A 26,398-nucleotide genomic window follows, 5' to 3' on the forward strand; every position below is an offset into this window, starting at 1 on the left:
ATTTCACTCAATTAACTGCCTAATGACCCTGCTGCTTCTGCTGTGTCATGGGGATGTCTGTAAACAGAATTAATCAGAGATTAATCAGAGATAATTAATCAGAGAACCTTTGCAGTGGTTCTAGTCACAAAAGGTTCCAACAGATGCTGTTCATGAGCCTTGATGAGAAAAGAGGGACAGCACTTTGTTGTCAGGGCTGTTTAGTTTTCAACACATCAGGTGCCATGGTTGACAGCAAGTAACTTTTTAAAATGAATGCTGAGGCTAGGTAAGCATGTACTGAGTGACAACTGCTAGAACAAAAAAGCAGAAAACAAGACTAGGGATGTTGTCCACTGTAAGTGAATACTCAGTGTGTGATACAGGTTCACAATTAGTTTTATTAGAGCCAGATCAACATTTGGAAGATCAAACAGCAGCTGTTGTAGAAATTCTTTCCATCTGTGTCGGTTTCTTCTTCAATGTAGGGACCTTACAATGATCATTTTCCTTTGTTACTTTGGGACTGCATGGCTGCCTGCACTCCACATGGGCGCCACTTTAGGATCATTTGAAAAATTAAGGTAGTGCAGACTATAACAGCCTGATGTTTTATTGATGATAAATCACTGACATTTCAGAGTCTGCACTGGCTTCCAACGATTTTGTCAAAGACATCTATCTAGAGACACTACAAACTGCAGACTGAAGGGATGGAGGCTTCAGGATGGTTTCAATGACTTCTTAGAGTACTTTCCAAGTTTGAGGCCTGTACATAGCTTTTGAGACTGAAAATTCAGAATGACAAACTTCTTCCTATTCCACTGGAGAGGAAAAAAAACAAACCAAACCACTTTGTTTGCTTAATGTTTTCAAAGCTACTTGGAGCATTGAGCAGTGTCCAGAGAGACTGACAACAATTATCAACCTGAAACTGGCCTACCCAAGCCAGAAATTATCCTACCACCTACTGCCCAACAATAAGTAAGGTTTTCTTTTAAAGATCTGCAGATTAATGAAAGATAAATGAAAGTGGCTACTATTTAAATCTTGGGTTTCATTACAGCATTGTAATTAAATGTAAGGTTGGACCAAAAATTAAGGGTTCCTTGAATTTACGTGGTTATAACTGCCTGCTCAGTTTTCACTTGTTTTTCCTACAGCCTTTTAGAAAAGTCAGAAAAATGCTTAAGCAGAATATAAGGGTATGAAACCAAGGGTGCCAGGTCCGATAATGACTCAGTGTGGGTTGCCTGATGCATGTTCTTGCAGAGTATTCCAAGAATAATTTTAAGTCATTTCCATTCTATCTAAACTGTTCTAGCTCTTGCTGGAGATTGCAATTTAAGCACTCCTCCTTAAATGAAAGCACTGTATCTAGGTGCAGATGGCAACAGTTACAGGCACTAACCAGATGCTGCAGTCTCTAATTTGATTGAAAGGGTATAATTAGACAGCAGAAACACTTCAATGAGAAAGTAATGCACAGAGGAAAGGACAGAAACCACTTAACTGATGCCAAGATACCCCGGCAGTGACAGAGGCAGGGGCCCACGGGTGGAAGGGGCAGAACACCACATCACCTTCTTCAAATGAGAACGTTTCTGTTTCCCTCGAGATTTGAATAGGGATTCTATTATCATAGGTTGCCACAGTTCTTCATGTGGGAACACTGATTAAAACCAGAAGAAGCTTCAGGAGATGAAAGACACAAATATGGCTTCTGTGGTCATTATTAAAAATATTTTTAGCATTGCAATGGTTTTCTTTGAAGATGCAGTTTTATCGACTGAACCAAAAGTTAATTTGCATACTATCATATGAGTGGTCAGGAAAAAAAAAATCTCATTCCATATTATGATGCAAAATAAATGCTTTTGGGAAGTATAAGGCTGATTTAGATCTACCCAAGTAAAAAAATAGTGTACTATTTTTGCATTTCAATACTTTTCTATTCCAATTCATACTAATATAATACAACCACTCATCAAAACTGTCAGGCTTCTGTGCCTGTGCTGTAACAGTAAGAATCTCCCACAATAGAACAGTTGATACAAGCTAAAGAAAAACCATCATGAAAGAATTATCTTTGTTTCAAATAGCAATTTTCAAAATCCCTAGAAACAACTCCCCATTTCTTAAATTAGACAGTTAAGTTTTGATGTGATGCAATGAGGGCACTTGATTAGCTGATCATTTTTTCCTTTACAATGTGGGGGCACTTCATATGTAGTTTAAGAATTGTATCTGCTCATTCTACATATCCATGCAAACACACACAAAGACATACACATTTAATTTTTTTAAGTCCTCAAATGCAATCATTTTTGCTAGTCAGAATTAGACACCTAATTAGCACTGGTCCAAGCCAGAGAGTAGCCACAGTGAATATCTGATTCTGCTTGAATTATGCCACCTGAAATTTGCTCAAACCTTGACTGAAGCATCTCTTGTAAAAATGCACATTCCTGGAAATGTACAGACATGCAGAGTTGATACTTGTGTTCCCTGGCAGCGTGTGAGCTGTCATATATGTGAACTTGCTATCCTTGTGAAATTTTGACTCTAATTGTCAAGCTAATCACTTTTCATCACTTTTTATTTGTTTAAAAAAAAAAATCTGTCTGGCCAGACCTTTTCTGGAATATGTTGGAGGCAGATGAGCTGGGTTATGAGCACAAGAGACAGTTCCCATTATTTCTAAGTGCATTCTGTCCCTTTTGTCTTTTTATTTGTACAATACAAACATGCTATATTAGCCAGAGCTTTGCAGCTGCTGGCTGGTCCTCAGCCACAAGATGCAAACACACTTGCTTGCCTTGTGATTCTTTATCACTGGAAGTAAGAATGTGTGATGTGACCCCATAAGAATTTCTGTTCCTTAATACACCCATTTGTTTTCTTTCTTTGTGAAGTTTTTAAACTGTTGTTCCCTTGTCAAGTGTGGCAGGGCTGAATCCCTTTGGCACTTCTATCAGGATGGGCCATAGCCACTGTGTGGATGAAGGGAGTGGTGAGTTGCACAACCATTATGGTGTGATATGACAAAAAATGAAAATTTTGCAGCTGGCAGCATGTAATCCCTGCCTCCCTCCTACTTCTTTGGCTCCATCCTGCTTAAATCTATTCACATAACTCTGGATTTTGAGTTATGCTCTATGCATGTACAAGCACGATATGCTGAAATGTCTGACTATTTCATCCCCTATCTGCCTAGTTAGAAAGAAAAAAAAATTGCTTTTTAAAGTATTTTTATGAGGCTTGCCTATGGCATATCAAGTAGAACTGCTTCTCTGAATCACTAAGGCTTAGAGAGAATAAGATGACAAGAGATACCAGGTTTGTAAGAGAAGGCTGGAATAAAAGCTCAAAGGAAAGACTCAGCTGGGAAAAAAACCAAGGACATGGTGACTCAGTATTGCTAAATGGAAAGAAAACAGAGAAAGGAAAAAGAGATTGATAATCACATACATTTCTGATGGGGAAATTAAATGAATGGTATAAATACAGAAACTAGAAATTACAACTTATTGCACTGAGTATGTAAAATAACATTTGTTCACCAAAACTAACATTTGCTGAAGGCATTTCCATTTCTTTGGCCTCACCAAATTCAAACAGTCCTTTAATGGTAGGTAATCTATCCACACACTTCTTATTTCTGATCCACTTGAGAAATTATGTATGGCTGATGTTTGAATGCACACATGCCAAGGTTTGAATGTAGAAATATCAGTGTTTGAGTGAATAGAAACTGTTGAACATCGCATGGCAAAGCAGAAACGTTACGTGGAAAGTACCATAGTACTATGTGCAAAAATGGTTGTTAATTCACTTTCATTTCTGACAACTGGAGTAATTTCTCATATAGTAATTCCTCAAGTTTTTCTCCTATCTTAGCAAGTGATGGTGACACAGATTTTATTTTGACTGCACTTTACAATAAACTTATAAGGACACGCATTAAAAAACCAGAACAAGAAACAGGCATTAAAAACATACCATACAACAAACTGCCTTCCAAAAGCAATAATAATGTTTGTCATTTCAGAATTCTGCTAGATTCAAGTGCAACCTGACACAGCTGATCCTGTTTCAGGTCTGTGGGATTCAGGGTCAAGACGAGGACCCTTGTGCAGACCAGGAACTCTGCAGATCCTGTACCTGCCATACAAATTACAAGCTGCTGTATTTGCACTGTTTGCAGGTTCTTGAGCAGAAGACACATGGGTGGCAATGCTTTCTAGATCCATTCTCCCTTGCTGCACCTTCATTTGGAGGCATTATATACTGTTCCCTCCTCCCCCTGCCCCAGCTGCTTGTGCTCAGGCATTTCTGTCCTCTTTAACAGCCCAACATTCATGCTGGGCCATATCCTCCACTTGCTGTCACACAGCCCTCTGTGAGAGACATGGTTACACATGGAGGGTTCTGTTCAGAAATCTTACAAGCATTCTTCAACCTAAGCAAAGGAAGGAGTATCCACTGTGTGCACCAAGCACGTCCTAATGGTGCTGGGAAAAGACTCTTAGATATGGTCCTGTCTAGGCAGCTCTCTAAATGCTTATCTGAAAATACTCTCATGTTTTACTTCTGAGAAGAAGTAAAATGTACCAGAACTTTTTTTTTGTAAAAGATTTTTTAGTCCCTGCAAATCACTGTGCAAGTATTTTCCGTTTCTAATTAGTTGCGTCTACAAAAACTTGATGAGCAAGTATGTGTTCAAAAAGGAGAGCAAATTCTACTTTGTTAGAAGAAACAGCAATCAAGAATACACGAAATGTATCCAGAAGGACCACACATCTGATGGCTGCGACCATCTGGAACTGCCACTTCTGATCTTGCAAAGCATGGCCAATGTTTACCAGAGGAGAACCATAGTACTTGAAATCATTAGCAACAACTAAAACGAGGACAAAAGGGTGCCGAGAAACTTTTGAGTGAAAAATCCCCTTAGGAAGTGAAGCTTCAGGCTTCTAAATGGTGAGAGGAGCCCAGGCTTGGCCGGCAGCTGGGGCAGCACTGCGGGCAGGCGGGATGGGATGCTCACCCTTCAAGCTCTGGCTCTGCTGCCCCAGCGTTTTCCCCAGTGACACAAACAATCGCACGCCCCTCTCCCTTTAAATGCCTCCATTCCGCAGATCGAACCGCTTTTATAGAGAAACGTGCTGCTCTTCTTTCTCTTACATCACGCTTTTACAGGAGATCCCGAGCTCCCACTTCAGCACGCACAGGGAGAGCCTCAAATACCCCGGGACTCCAGGCAGAAACACCCGCTGGGTGCTCGCACGAGCAGCTTCGAGCCCGGCACGGCTCTGCCGAGCAGGAAGGGACGTCGTCAAGACCTCCAAGAGGCGCTGCCGGCCGGCAGAGCCCTTCCGCGGGGGAGCCCTCTCTCTCGGGGAGAGCCTGCCCCGCTCGCTCGCCGCTCAGCCCGGCCAGGAGCTCGGGGAGCAGCCCCGATCGCGCCCCCCTCCCGGCTCCCCGCGGAGCGGCACTCACCGGACAGGACGGGCTCCCGGCAGCAGCTCAGCGCCAGCCCGGAGAAGGCCAGGACGGCGGCGAGGGCGGGAGGCTCCATAGGCAGCGGCCGCCGGGCCGCGCCGCGCTCGCAGGCGGCAGCCCCGGCTCTCCGGGGGTGGCAGGCGGCCGGGAAGAGCGCAAAGTGCGGGAAGCGGAGGCCCTACAGCATGTGTCCTGTAAGTGCGCCCCGGCGAGGTGCCGAGTGGCAGATGAGGGATCCTATTACCAGCCATGTGACAGGAAAGGATAGAGACCGACATCCCAACCTGCTGCGGCGCGGGACCGCAGGGCTGCCGCTTCCACTTCTGACACCGACACGTTCGGGCTGGTGCTGTTCGCCCCGGGGCAGCGCTTTGGCCCCGCGGAGCCCTCCTCGCTAGCCGGGACGCCTCACTACAAACATACACACACAAACACACAGACTCCTCCATCCCAGCAGCGACCCAAGGCTCGCTCTCGTCACTCCCCTCGTACCCAGTGTCCCGCGGAAGAGGTCGGGCAAGAGCCCGTCAGCCCCGTGGCCTGGCGCGGCCGGCCGCTGCCCCTGCCCCGCTGGGCTCCCCCTGAGGGTGTCGGAGGCGATGGGCGAGCGCAGGTGCAGCCCGGCTCTCCTCTCCTTGAAGCCGCGAAGGCACGGACGGACACGGCACAGGGAGAGAACGCTGCAAACTTTCTGAGGGACGCGGGCGGCGAGGTGCCAGCGCCGCACGCTGCGATTTGGGGCGTCGTTCTAAAAGTGGAAAGGCACCAGCCGCCCCACAGCCCGGGGAGCGCTGGCAGAAAGCAGCGCGGCTGCTGAAGCCGCCGCGTCCCCCGTAGGCCGCGTCCCGAGGCGGGCGGAGCTGAGGCCGGGCGGGGGCCGCTGTCCCGGCCGCGGGTGGCAGGGACAACCGCACAGACAGAATACAGACAGCCACACAAACAGGAACACACAGCCGCACAGACACCCACACGGACGGGAACACACAGCCACAGGAGCCCACCACGCCCAGGGACCCGGGGCATTGGCGGGCGGGCACGGGCACGGGGACGTGAGGGGGCACCCACGCCTACAGCGCAGCACGCCCAGAGCGACAAACACAAACACAGCGGCCAGCAGCTCCCGACCGAAAGTGGCATCGTTGCTTTCTGAAAATGCACGTGCAGAAAGATAGGGTTTGGATTTGTGGTTTGTTTGGTTTGAGTTTTTGTTTGTTTGTTTTCATCTACCTGATGATCCCAAAGGACAAAGTGTCAGAGTGGTAATGTCCAGCAAATCGTCTAAACTTTTACAAAGTCCTTACTTGGCCTGTGAGACATTTTAGTAATGGTAGAACAGCTTTGCTAAGAACCAACCACACTAAAAAACCCCCCACGCTAACAGTTAAAAAAGCATTTAAAAAGTTGCTTTGTCAGGAACAGAAATAGGGCAAACATCCTTTGTGCAAGGTACATCCTTGTACCCCCTTAACAACACTGCTGTGTAATCAAATAGCAACCCATACAGGCAGAGAACAATTTGTCATTCTGAAGGGGAACAATCAAAATACAGTTTGTAGGCCTTAACTATTGTATCAATACACAGTGTGGATGCATCTCACTTTTAGCATACAGAAACCTCCTGCCATATAAAGCTGTAAGGTTGATTTTGAGGGGGAAAATATGCTAACATTTCTTTTGGCCTTTGTGACACATATAGAAAGCAAAAAACGGTCTTCATACAGTAGCATGGCTTTACACATAAATTTTAATATCACGGCATAATATGCCGCATTCTTATTTCTTTGAGCTGAATTCATTGTGAATGTAGCATTTTTGAGTGATGAAATACTGAAAAACAATATCAGTGTTCTGTTAGCTTGGCACTGTGCTTTTTTTTTCTTTTTTGTGACAGGTTCAGAAGTATTTAGTTCTTCCTCACACATACAGTCTTCTTTCCAAGGGCTGGAACCCGATGTTGTTTCCGTTCACTCAATTTCGATTCCATTTTATCTGCCATTCTATTACTTGTGAACACTGGAGCAGAGAAGGATTAAAAATTTGTAACAGTTGCTAACAAAGTTCAGAAAATTAACCATATCTCCATTTCAATCCACCAGTATTCCTGGCAAAACCCTTTTCATTCACTATGCTGCCCTCTTTCTCCACTAGTTTCACATACAGTTCAGTGTTTATACATCAGTTGCACTTCTTTTTAACCTGTAGCACACTAGCAGTTTGTTGCCAGTGGTCATCACTAAATTATTATTTAAAAAGTCATAGCAGTTGCTATTTCTTTAAGAGGTTCATTTGTGTTTTCAGTTCAGTCAAGGCTTACCTCTCCTTTCTGCATAAATAACCCAGACGTCCCAGGACCGCAAGGCCAACTAATCCAAATACACTGCCAATAACAATTACTTGTTTGATAGCTGAAAAACAGAGACCAACCACAAAAAAACCATGAAGACTTTGATATACATATTTTCATATCTGTTTGAATGCAATTGCATGACAATTTTTGAAACTGTACATATAGTGTTAATTTTTCTGTTCTCTTTATTTGTGGAGCTGCCTCCCTTGGCAGTGAGATTGGATTGAATGATGTCCAGAGGTCCCTTCCAACCCTTTACCCTTTCAGATTCCCTGAAACTGGTAAAGATTAGGAACTCACAGAGTTCCTACATTTAACTGTTAGGGCAGGTGGCTGCAAAAGCTTTGTAACACAAAGGGTGGCTAGTGGTTAATTTGTAGTCAACATTTTGAATGTGCAATATTGATGTGGAACTGTCAATCCCAAGAACTGAAATGGTTTTCAATCCTTATTCCATATAGTTTGATTACTTTAAATTTTGGCATTAAATTTTGAAACTACCTTTGCTGCTTAATAATCTACATAAAAGAGAAGTGACTGCTCTGATGTGGGTACACTGAACTGCATCAGAGAGTTTGAACACACTAAAACACAGAAAGTGTCAACTTGATTCTGTGACTGCCTAACAAGGACACCTGAAAGAGAGAAACAAACCAGATTATAAAACAAATTTTGAATAAAAAATATCATTTTGTTTTCTTATCTACTAAGAAGTGGCAGATTAGATTACCATATAAGAATATTTGTAAAAGTTAGGAGATGCAACATGTGGAATGAACTGTCTGGGAGAAACAATAATTCCTGCATTTTGTATCTGAGCCTTAATACATCAGGGCTGCATTTTTGTCAGCCCTTCCTTCCTTCCATCACTTTGTCACACCTGCCCAGCCCACAGCCTAGCACACAGTGATGGCAGAGTGACAGAACAGACACTTCTATGATCCTAGAAGAGATTATTCAGCTGCTGATTTGGTTTATAGTGAAGTTTAAGGAAAGAAATGGGGTACATAAACTGTTTCACAAGCATTGATCCATCATCCAGTAAATTCTTAACAAGGCTTAATGTTTGTCTTACACATCCCTCACAGGGAGGCACCCAGTCTCTGCCAAGTGATGAGAACTCACCACTGGCTAAAGTAGTTAGTCCAGTAGTGATTTGCCTCTGTTGTGAAATCTTTGTGTTTAGAAAAAGCATAGAAGACTAATGAGATTTCTGACAGCTTTTCAAAATGAACAGCATTTACACAGAGCCTGAGACTGGAAAAGGAAACCTAAAAGTGAATAGAGGAGGAGGGGGGGAAAGGAGAATGTAACCCAAAAGACAAACAAAACTAGATTGCCCTTGATATCACCATATTGTCTGTCTCAAAAAGACTCTATGTACATACGTTGCCACTATCTTATGATTTTTAGCTGGATATTACATCTCATTTTACTAGAATCTCCTTTTTGCTTTTGCTGGATGGCTTCTTTGTTCTTCCTCTTTGTGATATTCTGTGAAGAGAGCTTGCTGTGGTACTGGCAAGACTTGCAGTGGGATTGTAATTAGAAGCATAGCAAAATAATTATTAGCAGAGGATTTCCATGGAAACTTTAGTCCAAGGAAGCAAAACTCAAAAACAACAATATGCATGCCCAACAACATAATTTGTATTTGAAGTTTCAAAATACCGAAACGGATTTTGTAAAATAACTGGCATTACATTTTCTTGTTTCCACCTCTTCCTATCCAATTTCCCTGGTTCCCATATCTTTATTTTAAATATTCTCTTTTGAAAAGGCATATAGCAACTAAAAAAACCTTGATGATTTGCAAGACAGAGCTTGAATCTGATGTGCTACACAACTGCAGCATCATGAGCACAGCACTGTAAAGAAATACACCTGTAGGCTTAGAATAACAGAGGGCTGGGCCCTGTGCTCCTGAGCAGCCTGAAAGAAATAACTTCAGAAAGTGTGTGTTTAATAGTTCACTTTCAAAGTAAAAAAGTGACTGCTGATCACAGTGGCTAGGTCAGTGATCATCCATTCAGGCACCCAGAAATTGGGAAGGGCTGTCCATTAATTTTGTCACCATTTTCCTGGTGTCAAGAAGGTCTTTGTCACAGGACTTGATAAAATGGATGTTGGTGAAACAGCAGCATGCTGCTGTGTAAGGAGGAAAACAATAAAGAAAACTGACCTCAGGAACAACAGATTTTGACAACACAAGGACCTTTTCTGTTCTGGAGAAGAGAAGGAGGCTTGGGGGATGGAGAATAGAGAAAATAGCCAAATAGAGAAGTAAGACAAGAAAACTGGCACTGGATTTCAGCTGTGTCTTGGACCATGGGCAGAAGTTTCTTTAGTGAAAAACAAGTGCTGGCTGTCCATGCTTTAAAAATATGAGAAGTTTAGCTATTAGTGAAAGGAACTTTGAACTGTATTGCCTCTCTTCTCTGTAGAGACCTGGGCCTGTCAATAAAATAGCCTTCTCTGACAAACACTGACATCCAGCAGAGCTCCTTATGGAAGAAGGAGAAACAAGGCTAGCTATAAATGCCACTAGTAGGGCATAGCAGTAAGAAAAAAAGAATAGAGAAATTTGTATTTTATATTGTGTTGCTCAGTTGTTGGTGTTGTCAGCATCCTGCTGCCGTGGACAGCATTGCCATACTCCAACTTCCTGCAGCTAATAAAAACCATCAATTTTCACATTGCATATTAACTAGAACAAAAAATATCAGATACTAAGGAAGATCTTTGTTGCAATCAAATCAATAAAATTCTTTCACACCTTGTTTTTCTTTGTCACCTTCCAGGAAAGCATTGGAAAACACTGTGGGTTTTGTTTGCTTATCCACAAAGCTGTGTCACATCTCCATCATTCTGAATGCAATCAGTCACTGCATATCTTCCAGCTCCTTTCCTCTGATCTCACAGGGCTGCCTTTCTGTCCCCCTTTTGCTAGTGTAAATGTCAGCATCTGTTTTGCTTATTGAGACTGACTGGCTCTTATCCAGTATGTATGTGGTTGATGGCAGCAGTGGAAAAATATTCTTAGCTTTCAGCTTGGCAGAAAGTTTTGCCATTGCCTATTTAAGATCTAGCCTTTGTGAATTTTTCTGCTGCCCAGACTCACTGCAGTTCATCTTACAAATATTACTAAGTTCAGAACTGCACTGGAAATGTACAAGCAATTGGTACAGGCAGCAGAGGCTGATGAAATGTGCCAGCATGTCAGGAATTCGTTGCTGATGTGAAGTGCACTTCCCACATTTCTTTGGAAGGGTCTTAGAATGGAGAATCTGTTAGTATGAATTATTTGATGAGTGCTTTTGGGAGCTATTAACTCAGCATTGAAAGTGCTTCAACATGCCATCTGGCCTTGCACCACCCTGGTGCTTTGAAATATTGCCATCTTGAGGACATTTGGAGTCTATGTGGTGAATGAATAAAAAGAAAATTTTGGGCCATTTTCTGTAAATCATAGAGACAGCCTATGCTACTAAAATCCAACAGTCCCAGGCTAACTGATAATCTATTAGTAGTGACACAAGAGGGAGAATAAATCTGTGTTATTTATACTAAATACTATTGCATCATTCACAATACTTTTACTGCTATAGAATAACAGAATTATGTTTTGAGATAAGATAATATTTTAGAAAAAAAAGTGTGGAAGGGTTCAGCAAGTGTGGGCTGTGTCTGCTCTCCAATCACAGAATCACAGAACAGTTGAGGTGGGATGGGACCTCTGGAGGTAATTTTGTCCAACTCCCCTGTTCAAGCAGGACCACCCAGAGTGAGTTGCTCAGGACCATGACCTGACAACTTTTGAATATCTCCAGGGAGGGAGATATTCAAACTTCTCTGGGCAAGCTGTGCCAGTGCTCAGTCATAACCACAGTAAAAAGGGGGTTTCTGATGTTCAGAGGGAAGCTTCTATGTTTCAGAGCATGCCTGTGGCCTCTGGTCTTGTCCCTGGGTGCTACTGAAAAAATCCTGGCTCCATCCTCTTTTCACCCACCCTTCAGGTACCTGTACCCATTGGTAAAACAAAAATACCTCCACCAAAACACACAAAACCACCATAAGTCACCTGTTATTTAGATTTGAATAATAGTCTTTCTAGTAATTCAGGCATCTCATGTCCAATGTTTTACCAAGTAAGAGAAGTTGCTTTTGTCGAGGGCCATCATGGTATACTGAGATGGCCTTGTTCTTGATAACAATTTTTTAGTGACAATATGTGATATCTAAAAGGCAACAGACCTGTTACTTGGCTGCACTGGGGTGTGTCCCCTGACCAGGCTCCTGACACTTGGCAAGTTCTTTCCTGTGACCCTCCTGTGAGTTCATAGCCCTCACTGCAGGTGAAATTGATGGTTGAGCCCAGCAGGTAGTTAGTACTATTCTTTCTTCCATTGGTTGGATGATCCAGCCAGCCACAAGAGATCACTAATAAAAGAAACATATCTGGTTAGAGTATTTAGGACTTAGACCAGCAAATCTCCATTACAAACAGCATTTTAGTGGCAACTCATGGAAAAACAAAGATTTTTAGGCTGAGAGACAATACTTCCTGCTACTTTTAAAATTTATTTTGAAGTCCAAGGAAGACAGCTTAATGTGTATAAAATGAAGATAAACTTTCTGTGCTGTGGTGTTATAGTGGAAGAAATGGAAAGAAATTTATTTTGAGTTTGCCTAAGTATTCTATCAGTACAGAGATTTCCTGGTACAAAGATGATTCCCCAAAATCAGATTATTTATAGATGCATGAACCTACAGTTAAGCAAAGCCTCCTCAAAGAGTGTTAACTCTTTAGATGCCCTGTAGAAATATCTATAGTGATGCTCCCTATGGGCCATTCACTTAAGGATTGGACTTGATGATCCCAGTGGGTCCCTTCCAACTCAGAATATCCTGTTATTCTGTAATGATGTTTTGTGGAATGTTGTATCACCTGGCTCTAGGTGTTCTACCAACAGCTTGTGATTCTGATGGGAAAGTCTTGTGGAACTTCCCACTTGAAGGTTTCTTGTTGTCAGGACATCAAATCTGCAGAATGGGTCAGAGCCACAGCGTGAGACCATCTCTTCTAGCAGGGGATCAGCAGGGTCTTCATGAGGGGAGAACACAGGCAGAAAGGAGGCATTGTGCTTGTCCCCATAAAAGAAACTGTCCAGTAAGAACTCCGTGTCATAAGTAAAGAGAGAAGTTCCATTTTCAATTGCCCCTTGGGAGAGAGAGACAGAAAGAGAGATCCACATGTAACATTGCCAACATAGACCACCTTCTGCTATTAATCCAAGTGTTTATCTACAGAGATGTGGCTGGAGCTGGAAGAGATATAGGTACAAAGTGCTGAACATTCCATCATGGTTCTGTTTTCACTCCCCAGATGGGTAGAGGAGGGCATATTTCTCTTACTCCTTTTCTTCCCCCCATACTGGTTGCTTGGCACAGACTTAATTTCCTAGTCCTTAAATCATAAGCTGTCTTAAATTTGTAAAGAAAATGTAATAATAAACCATAAAAATTACTTACAGCTAGCTCCAAACTCAAACACCTGCTGGGGACTTGCATGAACTGACATGGTGGTTTTATTCTTGAAGGTGTAGTCATCCTCTGGATTGCCATTCATTACTCCAAAGAGACCCCATGTGTGATTCATAAACTTCTCTGGGAGCAGAACTGTCAGGGTCAGAAATCCTCCATTTCCCCTTATTTCCACTCCTGACCCAGAGGAGAACATCACTGTGATGTTCTGATCAGGTGTAGAGTAGAGGAAGAGACCTATAACCATGAGAGGAAGAGGACAAAATAGCGAATTATCCATGTGAAAAAATTGTTGTGTTTTAGCATCAGTTTAAATCATCAGTTTTAGCCATTTTTCATACAGCTTTTCCTCCCTTCCACTCTGAGCTGCACTCTGAGAAGCATTTAAAGGGAAGCCACACCTTCACACTACAATTGTGACAAGATGGCTACTAGAGAGTGGCAGAAAAGAGAGGTCCACTGTTGATAAAAGATGCCTCCTGCCAGTGTCTCAGGAGCTAAGATATGAGATGTCCACATCAGACATGGATGGAAGCACTGCTCTCAGTGGTCACAGTTTTCCTCTCCTTCTCCCTTGTCTTGTCAACACCTCCCTAATATGGCTTCTTCTCCAGGCCCCCTCGATGGCCCCCTTTCATTTTGTTTTCCTCCCTGCATCTCTGCTTCTGCAGCTCCCTGGCATTGTAGCCCTCCACCTGCTCTTCAGCCATGGGAGGAAAATGAATTGCTAGCCACAGAAATGTTCCTCTGCTGAACAGGGAGATTACTGTTAAAATTTAAGTGATGTATCATGAGTATTTGTCAAATTATCATTAAGACTAATCAAATGATCACAGCCCTGTTGGACAGAAAGTCAACTTTTGATAGTCTTTTTGGCAGAAGAATAGAGGAATAATATCTGACCAATTGAGAGAGCTCCCAATAGGTAAATATGAAATTGAGTTATATTTTAGTGTATATTTTAGTTATATTTCACTATATTCCGTTTTATTTGGTTGGCTTCATTGTATTAGATGCAGTAAGTTCAAAGCAGAATGCAGAGGACAGAGTTTTTAATTCCATTCACTGTCCACAGGATGAGGGGGAAAACCACTGCTCTACAAACAAGTGAAAGAGGACATGGAAACCATGGACACTGAAGCCACCTGTTAGAACACTTGACAAAAGGATGCTGAAAAAAGAGTTGAAATGCATACACCTAGAGACACCTTTAACTCTCCATGGGCTCCATCAGAATGGAATTGCTTGCAAGGCTGATATGTGTAACTAACCTTTCAAGTCCATCCAAGTTTGTTCAGAGAAGCTGAGAACCCTCTGGTTCAGGAGGACCTCCAGATGCAAATCCTCAGAGTAGCGCACTTCAATCACATCAGAGTTGTTCTCCTGCATGGCCACTGCACACAGGCCTGTCCCCCGAGCCTCAGTTCCTTCCAAATGAAAAAAAAAAAACAACAATGCTATCAAAATGCATCAGCTGGCATTGACTGATTTCTAGAACTGGCCTTCTGTTTCCTTATTGGAGAGAAATAAGAATTTTTTTGGAGCTCTTAAACACAGTAGAAAACTTTACACTTCCATTACTCACACCCAATAAAAAAACCTAGCAATTAAACTTTGATTGGGAAGCTTTTCCTGAAGATGTTGTCTGCTTTCTGATTATCTTCAGAATGGAGACTGTTCACAAATGGCCAAAAAAAGAAGACTAGAGATGACAGGAGGATTGCTGCTAAGTGCAAATCAAGCAAATATCAAATCTCAGTTCTGCAAATCTCAGAAGTTCTGCGATTTGCAGAGCTCTGCTTCCTCTCTTACCAACTCACCATTGGAAAAGTGTGCCTGCTGTGTCCTCCCTTGCACTCTCAAGGATGTGAGATTAGACTCCACCAATGTGTATTCTCCTAGGCCATTGAAGGTGAAGTTCAGACCATCAAATGTAAAGAAATGAGGATCTCCAAAAGCAGATGCTATTTTTAAAAACAAAAAGAGAATTAAGATCAAGCAAAAATCACAACCTGTTACTCCTCAAGTTCATGAGAAAGGAAAGAGAAGTCTCTGTCACATGCAATATATGGGGAGATTTGGACATGAATACAGAGCTATTGCTTTATCTCTGCATCCATATCCTTTGCACCCTTATCCCCTTTTGCATTTCCAACTTCCATGTAAATTTCTCCAAGTTCCCAATTATTTATCTTCCTTTGTATGCTTTAATCTGTATGGTAACTAATACAATGCACCTTGCCATCAAATTGTAAAGCTGTATTTTCACAAATTCAAACTCTGCTTCTGCCAATACTTTTGATGGGGTTTCTTTAAGCAGCCAGACCACTCATTCATGACCCCTAACTACCTAATACTATGCCCTCTACAGTTTTCTCCTTTTTTCCTGATGCAAACTGCTGCCTCTTTGCACTTCTTTATGGGAGGCCAAGTCCTGCTGGACACCTCAGCATCTCAGCAGCATAGAAGGCAAAATGTGGTGGCAACAGAGGTATGGCAAGACTTGAAGACTGAGTTGAAAGCAAGTGGGAGAAAACCAGACACATTGTAAATTGTAAAACTTTCTTATTTGATATGAATATTTCTCATCATGACAGCTTTTCTAGCTGCTTCCTACCTGTCATTGACCATCTCTAAACACCTTTTTTTCTGAAGAAGTCCACACTGATGATATAAAGTCGTGAGCATTGACTATTATGCTTTGGCTATTTAGGTTCCAGGGATGAGTGAGATGCTAAACAGCAGAAAATCTTGCAGCACAATTAAAAAACACATACAGATTTTGTAAGTGATAGATCAAGATAAACCTTCCATGGAACTTTTCCACAGGACATTGTACCCTCACCATTGTCAACTCGTATATGTATGCACATATAGAAATATTCTAAAAGCCAACACTGTATGAAAAATCAACACTCCATAAGGGAATTCTGGAGCCCTTACCAGCTCGGGGCGGGCGGTACGTCCTGCAGTCACTAGAGGGCCGCCTTTTCATATAGAAGTCACAATTGTCAGACCACAGGCAGCAGTAATAGAAGCTGATAACATCATAAAGCCAATGGGAAAAGCCAGGTATCCGGGGAGGCTTCAAGAAAGGTGGAGAACCCCAGTCATGTCCTCGATCAGGTGTGCTGCCTCCGGTGGAGTCACGTGTGAGGATTTGGGTTCCCGTGGAGTCATAGCAGCACTGCTGTCCAGCCCCATACTGGGGACTGATTGAGAAAAGCAGCAAGAAAATCATCATTTAGCTCTGTGGGGTCCGTTTCTATTTAGGGGTTGCTTACTGACTTTTTATGGATACAGCTAAATATTTTGTTTGCCAAGCTTTATCTGATGTCCAGTTAGATTTCACCCCTGACTTCTGTGATCCTGCTGTCTCTGAGGTGAAAGGATTACTCAAAAAATTGCAGTTTAAAAAATGTTCTTTACCTGGCTTGAATGGCTCTTACACAATGCACAGCACCAGGATGATAAGTACACACGCTCCCCTTTTCAATGTCACAGCCATAATCTGTCTGAAAAAGATCAATGTTCACACTTAATGGGGTTCTTGCCTCGTTGTCCTTTCTGTTCTTACATTCTGTTCCCACCTTTTGTATCTGACATGTGTGTAAAGTTGACATGAACTGGTTACGGTTGTGTTGAACAGCATGGAATGATAGGAAAAATGGTGAATTTAATACTCAAGTGTCTGGAGCACATGTCTGACCTGAACATTTTGCAGTCTGTTACAACAGACCTTGAAGAACAAAGGCAGCCAGATGGGGATTCAACTGTAAGTGTACAACAAACACAGACACAGAGTAAATGTTTATCCTGTGTTCTTAGATAGAGGCAGTAGATCTATTCTTTATCTTCACAAGCTTTTACACATCATGTTTGGAGCTTCATCACCAGACTAGTAACAATTTTTATCTAAACTTTTTTTTTTTAAAATGCGTAAACACATGCCACCATTTTGGTATCATAAATAGGAGAGGAAGTCACTCTCATCTGGTCCTCAGATCAGCAGTGTAAGTGAAAGTGTAGACTGAATGGCAATTGATTTCTTAGCTTTTGTCAGTTCCTTGATAGCAGTGAAGCGAAGGAGGAAGGAGGCAGGTTAAAGGAAATAATGGATTACAGCTCTGGGATTGAGCTCTGATGTACATGGCAGAAGGGTTTGCAGCAAAGTATGAAAAACTAGGCAGAAATAGTTTGCCACAGCATGGGATATCACCTTCAAACACAGACTGTCCTCTTGTAGGATCTTGAAGAAGCCATACCTGCTCCCAGCTCCACAGAGTGTTTTCAGTTTGCCATTGGAACTACTGCTTTAATTCCCTGTTTGAATGTCATTTCCATCTCCTATTCTAAAGGCACTTGAATTCATACTGCCTAGATAAGCAGTATTTACCTCTGCCATTTGGTATGCTACTTGGGCAAATCTAAATGTAACCTAATTTCCTTGTAATGATGTTTAGAGAAGGGAACAGGGGTGTGTGTGGAGTTTGGCACTCCTTAAGCTTCCACCTGGAATTGTAATAAGCCAGAGGGATCAGTTAATAACTTACATGGAACCTGCCAGTGTCAGCTCTTGCCTGTGCCAAGGTGCAAGGGCAGTCTATAATTTCTTCCATGAAGTTTGGAAGCAATTCTTCCTTTCTGTCCCATTCCATACATTTTGCAGTTGCCCATGCATTTGGGTCATTTCTGAAGTCTTTCTCAAGGTGCCAAGCCAATGCATGGTCTGGGCTCCAGATTGATGGAATATTGCTGGTAAAAAAAAAAGAAAAAAAAGAGAAACAAAAAATAGATCTGATAGCTGAACAAGCACTACTTGAACAGTAGCACTGTGGCTCTATTGTTAATTATAATTAAAAAGCATCTTTTGACTTCCAAGTTATTTCATTGCAAAGCCCACTGCTTTCTTTTTCCTTCAAAAAGTTATGGCACATCAAAATTTTCCAAATTCAGGAGGTGGCAGGACAGCATGCAGCAAGTATGCAATAATCAGAATACATTTTAGTAATCATAATTCTGGCTTACATAGATCCTTTTAGAGGAAGGTTTTGTATTCATGCCTTTTGACATTGCAATTTCATTTAGGCCAGAATGAAGAATATCTGGATTCTTTACAAAACATAACAACTGCACCCCAGTAATATCAGGACTAATGGCTACAGAAACAATTTAGAATCCTTGAAATGTTCCAAAGCCACTCTGCTTTTCCCCCATGAAAAAAATATCTTACACAAAGTGTAATAAAAAGCCCTCTAGAAGGGGAAAAGGTTATCCTTCTATGTTCAAAAAGGTTCTGACATATTAGCAATATTTTGTAACACTGAAGAGGTGGCATTTATATACTCACAGTCTACACCATCTACATCAAACCTGCAGATATGGAAGAATTATGAAAGAATATCCATGGAGCACTTACACAGGTAGTTCACCAAAAATCATGGGGAAATATGCAATGAAATAAAAGAAAATGGCTATAAAATTTGAAGGAATGCAAAAACCTGCACACAAAATAGAAGAGGAAGGCCTGTGGCTGCAGTGATTGAGTTCCACAATTAGGGACTCCTCCACAGTTGTGACAAAACAAAAGAATCAGCAGATCCTACTCTGCTGAGAGCATGGGTTTGGCTGGAGTAATTTTCTTCATAGCAGCCACATTTTACATCTGTGACCAAGACAGTGCTGATAACACACCAGTGTTTATCTCCTGCTGGCACAGTGTCAAGGTCTTCCCTGTGTCTCATGCTGGCCCCAGGGAGAAGGCCAGGAGGGAGCACAGCTGTGACAGCCAACCCAAACTGACCAAAGGGATATTCCATGCCCTACACCAGCATGCCCATCCATAAAACTGCAGGGGTGTTTTTCCAAAGCAGCCCTTACTGGATGACTGCCTGTGCATCAGTCTGCTCATGGGAGACTTCATGATTCTTCCTCCATGCTCCTCTTTACTTAGTAAACTGTCTTTATGTTGACCTATGAGTTTTTCTCACTTTTGACCTTCCAGTTTTCTCCCCATTTTTTTTCCCAGGAAATGGAGCCTGAGTCTCAGTTTTGAATGCCAAAGGAGACAACAGCTTATAAGGTAGCTATTATTATTATTATTATTATTATTATTATTATTATTATTATTATTATTATTCACTTGCCTCTGCCCATCAAAATAGTTGCTGGGTATAATTCTCAAAATTCCATAGTCCCATGTACTGTAATTTCCCTCAGCAGGTACAGGAATGAAAGAGTACTTCCCTGTGTTGGGGGTTTCTCTTGCCAAAGTATAAAGGTATTTCCATTCAGCCATCCAGTTTTCGGAATAGCTGTCACCTGTCAGATAGAGGAGGAGAAGGGTTTTGGATGCTGGAAAAGAGCAATAGCCACAAGATTGAAATTAGATGTTTCCTCCCATATGTAAATGAAGAGGAAAAGCTGACATTATTGTAATCAGTTATTTATACTTGCAGGTCTCAGTGAAAGTGATCACAAGCTGTGCAGAGCTCTGCACAAGAGTTATGTGTGTGACAAATGCTTGTAGGAAAAGGGTCACTTTACCTGTTTCCTGGTATCCCCAGACTTCTATGTTGACGTGGGTTGCTGCAAGTGTCTGGTGTGTCCAGGTAAGAGTTAAGTTTCCAGCAGTGTTGGGGGTGCCATAGTATTGCCATTTTGTCTCATTTACCAAAGTGCATTTTTCTCCATCTGAAACTTTGCTGTGATGTACTGCATTGCAGAGCAGAAAAGGAGGGCTAATGACACTTTGGTTTTGTGTAGTTCTGAAAAAGTGCTACTCTATTATTTAAGATTTAGCAGGATTTCCCCTGGGTATGTTTTACACAGCACAGGATGCATGACATGAAAATAATAAGCTGAAGCTGAGAATGCAACCCTTACTAATACTTGCAGTCCTTAGATTACAACACCACAATGCAATTATTTGAAGAGGGGGCAAAAAGGGGTAGAAGTAGGGATGAAATGGGAACAGTTTTGGTCAACCTCATTTTTAAGCAGGACTTTTTATCAGTTAATGCTGCTGCTGCTACTCAATTGCTGTGAAAGTTCATCTCTCAAAAGATGAATTAACATGAAGCCAGTGAGACTTTCTTTTCTGAGGCCTGTTAAGGAAGAATAAAAGTGATCAAAAAGAAAAGACTTCTATAATCTTGCATGCATGGAGGAAAAATATAGCAAGAAGAGGGATGCTGTAGATATAAGTAACCTGATAACCAAGTTCCAGAGTAGGGAAACGTTGATCCAGCATCTATAGAAACTTCAAAAGGGATGAAACCAGTCTCATAAAGCAATGGGGAGATGCAGTGGGCTTTTCCATCCTTGTCAATATAGCCACTGGTTGTGATTTGCTGCTTGAACCTGTAGATGTTGAAAATACTTTTTAGTGTCACCATAGATAGAAGGAAAATTCTGAATATTCTTCAACAAGCAACCTTGTGTCATATGTGGATCATTTCAAGTCTGGGGCTGTTTTGCTTGTTGCAGGGAATATAAACTGGAAAAATCTGCCATTACATCAATGTGAATTCTGCTGTGAATTGCACAAATATAGAGCAATCCACAAACCTTCAATTTACTATTTAATTTCTGGGGGAGAGAGATATAATAAATTAACAACAAAGGGGCAACAGGAAGAGGAAAATAACGTTATAGCATTAGTAAGATTACAGGGTGGCTAGCAATGACCGTGATGCAGTTATTGCAAATTTCTGATTTGTTGATTTGGGTTTTTTCCCCCCTGGTAAGTCCTGTGAGGTCAACGAAAGGAATTTCATGCTGTTGTAGAATTTCTGTTGCAAAGGTTAACTCAGAAGGCACTGCTTGTTGTTTAACCATTTGAATCCAGTTAGGGCTCTTGCCCAGAGTCCTGGGGATTAACCCCACCTGTGACTATTCAAAATTGATATATGGGGACTGAATATCTATTCCAAGTATCACAGGGAGCTGGGGCCTGCCAGGAAATAGGACCTTTGCTTTTCTGCACTGGAATTTGCCTTGGCTATAATTATGTAACTCTCTGCTTCGAAGTACACAGTTATGTTCTACAGAATGAATGCCTTGGTCAAAGGTTTTCCAAATAAAGAATTGAAAACCTTTTCAGGTACTGCTACCCAGACGGGAAGGACTCCAAAATCTCACTCAGAACCTTCTGTGGAAATAATAGCACAACATCTGGGTCATCAAAATTCAGTGTACTGTGTGTATTGCACGTGCCACGTGCACCTAAGTGTGATACAGGCTGACACATTTAGGATCCACAGCTTTCTCTTACAGGAAAAACATCAGGTGTCCTACCTACATTTCTGTCTTGCTGTTTTCTCGTTCAGATTAAGAAATAAATACTTCTTTCCCACAAAGGGAAATGCTAGAAAAATATTGACAATCAAGAGCCCTGAAGGGAAACTCTTTTCAAAAGGCACTGTCATAATATGTTAAGGGAGCAATGAGCAGGGTTATGATTGTACCACACAATAACTCCACCTAAAAGAAACAATCCTGTGTGGAAACACAGTCAACAGGTATTCTTGAGGGTGAGATTGAGCAGAACTTTTGCACATTTCAGGATTCTAACAACTTTACAACGTTTTCACTCCTGTATGGACTGGTGGTAATTGCCTATTGCTGGAGAGTGAGATTTCAAAGTTTTGCCTCCCTTTGGCAGAGGAATATAAAATCATGGCCCACCTGCATTTTAGCTTAGAAGAGAGATCAAAAGCTGTGTTGTTAATCAAAAAGTCTTTGCCTCCCATAAGAGATCCTGAGTATGGAGAAATTTGAAGACAAAATTCTTTATAATCAGGACAGCATGTCCCCAAGGACTGGCATGTCACCTGGCAAGAACAGGTACCAAGCAGCTCCCCACATCTCTGTGCACAAGAGTCTTCAGCTCCTTGTTAAAGGAAGAAAAAAAGAGTCAGGAATGTTATTGAACTCTTCTAGATGTTCTCTGAAGCACAAGTACATCATCCAAAGGACTGCTGTAAGTAAATAAAATAGGCTGGTTACGTTAGTTTAGGAATGTATTTAGGTGAAGGTTATAATCACCTGCATATTAAGGTTGCTCCATTTTGAATAGCAAAATACACTTATTTACCTCCCAGATAGTACATAATTTCATTAATTCCAGAGGTATTTTTACATGTAATAGACAGATAAATCTCCAGAGCAGCCCCTCAGTGAGTGTCACCAATTACATTTATTTTTGAGGATAAGTCTTAAATGTACCAGAACCCCGCCATCAACCTTACACGGGAATCATTAAGAACAGAAAGCCAGTGCTCTTGGAAAGTTAACATCAGCAACAAAAATGGGCTCCAACACAAGTTTATTAAGAACTACTGAAATGTCTTTGTTTTGTGCATTTCATTTGAGTCTGGCCTTAACAAGGCAGGTGTTAGCAGCTCTGGGTACACAGACAGGTGAGGAGGCTCTTGGCTTACAGACTGTCAGTAATTACTGGACATCACATGGGAAACTACTCAACAAATAAAACAGTGAGAAGGAGACAGACATTACAGTAGCACTGTCAAAAATTACTGGATTTCACAAACAATTAAGGGGGAGTTAATTGAGATGAACAAGCTGCAGAGACAGCTGGGAGCACTGAGGACCTTTTGGGAAGTGGAATCTTGCAAGGATAACACTGCTTGGGAACTATGTCAAGAATACCATGCAATGCTGAGATGATCTAGGTAAGTATCAGAAATTCTAAACTTGGACATGGATCTTGCAAAATTGGAGCCAATTATGAAAAAGTAACTAAGGAAGGATTGATTATTTGGGAGGACACAAGCAAAAAGAAAGGCAGGGATCAAGGTGGGTGGTGAAGAAAAAAAGCACAGGAAAATGCAAAGAAGGGAAGTAAAAACACTTGTTCAATATGGGAAGCTGGAAAGTTTTTCTATGTCTTTAAATATATTTACTGCATTCTCCAGATTGTCTGTTTACTTACAAAAGAATCCACTGACCTGCTGGAAATTACAGAGGAAGGGATTGAAAATGAAACCATGCAGGTAAAATCTGGCCCGTGTGCCTTTGCTTTAGCTTGTATAGATGGTATCAACAATTTCTTGCCAAAGTGTGCATTCTGAAGTAGAGAAGTCAAAAAAGTTTGCAGTTAAAAGCAGCAAAATGTTTGAAAATCACTTACCTGCATTCCAAAGAGCAGTGAGGGTGGAAAGAATGAAGAAATAAACATCTAAGCCAATGAATTTCATATTTTGTCCAGATGATTCAGGATGGCTGATTGTGGCAGTCTTCGTGCTAGTCTGGGAGAAGCCTTCAATGGAAACGAGTGTCCAGAAATAAACAAGATTCTCTCTGTTCAAAGGTTTGTTGTAAATTACTGAAGCAAAACAAACTGAATGAAATGCTCCATTTCAGAGGTCATGTCCAATCCAGGAAAAGATTGAAGGGGAGATAGTCACTGCAACTCCTTCACATTAACAGTCAAGTTTTTCTGAAAGGGGGGTAGATGTTTATTGCTTTACAAGCATTTCTGCTTCAAAGCTCAAGGCCATGGGGTCATTGGCAAAAGTTCTATGGTTTAATTTTGCTGGAGGAACTGAAATCTGTTATCACTTAGAAGAATGATAAAGAATACATGCTGACAGCACAGTTTAGTTCAGAAGATAATGAGATATAGAGGAAGCATGCTCACTGCACTGGATGTGACAGCATGAGGGCTGATTTAAGCGAAGGCAGACCCCTACTTTTCCCTCTTTTTAAGGGGATAAATTGAAGGAAACTCACCCTTTTTCATCATTTTAAGGGCTTAAATCAGAGGGTTCCCCTCCATTTCAGAGCACTTCTGCCTGTTTCCCAGCACCACGTCTCTCGTGTGGGAGCAGTCCTTGGATATATGCAATTTTGGAGGTGGAATTGAAATTCCAGCAATGGGATCCAGGCAGAGAATGACAGCAATGACAGCTCCTTTCCATAGGAAGGAAAGCACGTAGCCCCAGTGTCTCAGGTGCAGGTGACAGGCTGTCCTGGGGAGGTGAAGATCCCCAAGTCCTCTCTGTTCTGGCAGCTTTTGTCTGGGAGCAATCCTCGGATATATTGAATTTTGTGGGTGGAATCCGAGCGGCGGGCACATGAGCAGAGGCTGAAATGACTCGCTGGTGGCACCTGGTGACTCACAGCGCTACTGCAAAGCAGAAATGAGCCCTGGTGCAGCTCTTGAAAGGGATATTCGTGCTCAGTAACTGCAAACCATCCACATGCACAGGAACAAGAAACTGCAGGCTGGAGCTAGGCTCTGAAAGCAAGGGAGCTGAAAGTGTTTCTTTGGATAAACCCGTATGGAGAAATTCCCTTTTTGTCTCATCAGTCTGGGTCTGTAGGACTGAATCTTTGCAATCAAGAGACAACAGAGTTGTTAGTAACACTTATCTCAAATCTCTCAAATGTTGTTATCTCTAACTGGGCCAGCACTAAGCTACTCCCATGTGCCTGGAGAGCTTTGAGGAAGGGCAAGATGATGTCCCACTTCTGTCTGGAAAAAATGGCAAGAAAATGAAAGTTTCCTTTCTCTCTCTCTGAGCCATAACTAAACCAGTTCTGTAGGACAACATGGACATCACTGCTCCCCCCCAGTTTGGGTGAAATATTCATGTAGTTCATAAATATTCCCTTTCCCTGCTGCTTCGCTGCTCCTCAGTCCTTCACTGCACAGAGAGCACATTTACTCAGATTTACTTTACAGATTTACAGTTTTACTTTGTTCCCAACATTACCTTTCCATCCCGAATCCCAGTTCTCACAGGCACAAACTGAACAGACCTAAGGCATTGGTCTATTATTGCCTGGGATTCGCAGCTCCATGTTCCCTGGATTGCTCAAACAAACACTCACAGCAGTCTCACCTCAGCCCAGAGACTGTGCTCAGACTAAGCCCATCACCAGTGGTGGTGGCTCAGATCAGAAAGATGGAGGAGCAGCAATGGTAGGATGGCCTTGGCACGGCTTTCCTGGAGCTCCAGGCTCTTAGAGTCTCTCAAGCCTAAGCCTAGCCCCAACCCTCATAAAAAAAGAATGCCTTGTGTAGGCTGTTGAGTCCTCTGCTGGAAGAGAGGGAGCAGCTCATCAGGAATGCATTTCCTTCATCTCTCTTGGCTCTGGAACACCTTCATTATCATGCACACCCAGGATAAACAGGTGAGATTAGAAACCCTCTAAGCAAAATCCGTGCTCGGGCGAGTAAAGCTTTGCAGGACCCATGCTAATCCTGCTCTACAAAGCACATTCCAAACATTTGGCACCTCCTGCATTTATAGGAATGAAGGAAATCATGTCCCTGCTGGCCTTCACCTCCTTCAGGGGTATAGATGGGTCCTACCTCTCAAAGCTCTTGGCCCAGTGAGCCTGCCAGGGAAGCAAGCTCATGGCTGCCCTTGGAAGCTGTCTCTAAATAGTTTCATTCTGGCAGGAGGATGGAGTGGAGCCTGGCTGTTATTGCTACCCCCTGGGTCACACAAGGTAGCAGTGACGTGATGGAAGAACTTGGGCTCTGTCACAGCAACTCATCTGTCACTGCCCTGCTGAGATGTGCAGCAGAGCTGGTGTCACTGCCTGGTGCCGCGGGGACGGTCCCGGTGCTGCTCCAGTGCCCACAGCAGGAGCTGTTTCTCGTTAGGAAACTGAAATGCTTTTCAACATGCTGCCAAAGGCCATCTGTCTGTTTGTTTGCTGCTGTCCACCCTGCTGGGAGCTGGTGCAGAGCTTTGTGCTTTGCCCTGTCCTACCAGAGTCTTTGGTATGGGCAGGATGAGGTGGCTGCAGCTGGGTGAGCTGGCACCTCTGCAGATCCTGGGCAAAGCCATTCAGGTAATGCCTCTCCTCCCATGGGTGTCTGAAGACTGGTACAGGCTGACTTGGGAAGTGCCTGCCAAGGGATTGCTGATTCTTCAGCAATTCCTGTTTTCTTTGGTCCCTACAGGAGGCTGCCCAGAGAAAGGGGCTTGACCAACACCTGCAGGGGCTGCTTTCCCAGCTCTGAAGAGCATCCTTGCTGCTCTG

At 42.4% G+C, this 26,398-nt stretch overlaps 2 protein-coding genes and 1 long non-coding RNA gene across 4 annotated transcripts in view; 1 reads left to right on the top strand and 2 right to left on the bottom strand.

Moving 5' to 3' along the window:
- Positions 1-6,099, bottom strand: part of KREMEN1 (kringle containing transmembrane protein 1) — a 31,100-nt gene extending 25,001 nt beyond the window's left edge. The window contains exon 1 of the mRNA XM_071445297.1: positions 5,482-6,099. Coding sequence (XP_071301398.1) covers positions 5,482-5,560 — 79 coding nt within the window. The 5' untranslated portion in view covers positions 5,561-6,099. The remainder of the gene's footprint in view (positions 1-5,481) is intronic.
- A 1,111-nt stretch (positions 6,100-7,210) lies between these two features.
- On the bottom strand, positions 7,211-23,659 carry SUSD2 (sushi domain containing 2). Of its 2 annotated transcripts, XM_071445295.1 has the most exons (15): positions 23,529-23,659; positions 22,064-22,268; positions 20,586-20,737; positions 19,922-20,089; positions 19,522-19,696; positions 17,929-18,130; positions 16,805-16,890; positions 16,319-16,587; positions 15,196-15,339; positions 14,647-14,802; positions 13,364-13,612; positions 12,780-13,052; positions 12,086-12,271; positions 7,799-7,889; positions 7,211-7,497 (listed from the first exon to the last, which is right to left on the bottom strand). In XM_071445295.1, the coding sequence occupies exons 1-15, from the start codon at positions 23,593-23,595 to the stop codon at positions 7,485-7,487; spliced, it is 2,436 nt and encodes an 811-aa protein (XP_071301396.1). In that variant the 5' UTR covers positions 23,596-23,659; the 3' UTR covers positions 7,211-7,484. The 2 variants fall into 2 exon arrangements, with proteins under 2 accessions (XP_071301396.1, XP_071301397.1); XM_071445296.1 differs by lacking the exon at positions 19,922-20,089.
- On the top strand, positions 19,035-23,711 carry LOC139598663 (uncharacterized). Its single transcript, XR_011681974.1, has 3 exons — positions 19,035-19,457; positions 19,834-23,391; positions 23,607-23,711. It is a non-coding gene; the product is annotated as an uncharacterized lncRNA (long non-coding RNA).
- Positions 23,712-26,398: the final 2,687 nt, after the last annotated feature.

This window comes from Agelaius tricolor, unplaced genomic scaffold, assembly GCF_023055355.1.
Source record: "Agelaius tricolor isolate 1412-34295 unplaced genomic scaffold, bAgeTri1.0.p SCAF_20, whole genome shotgun sequence".
Lineage (NCBI taxonomy): Eukaryota > Metazoa > Chordata > Aves > Passeriformes > Icteridae > Agelaius > Agelaius tricolor.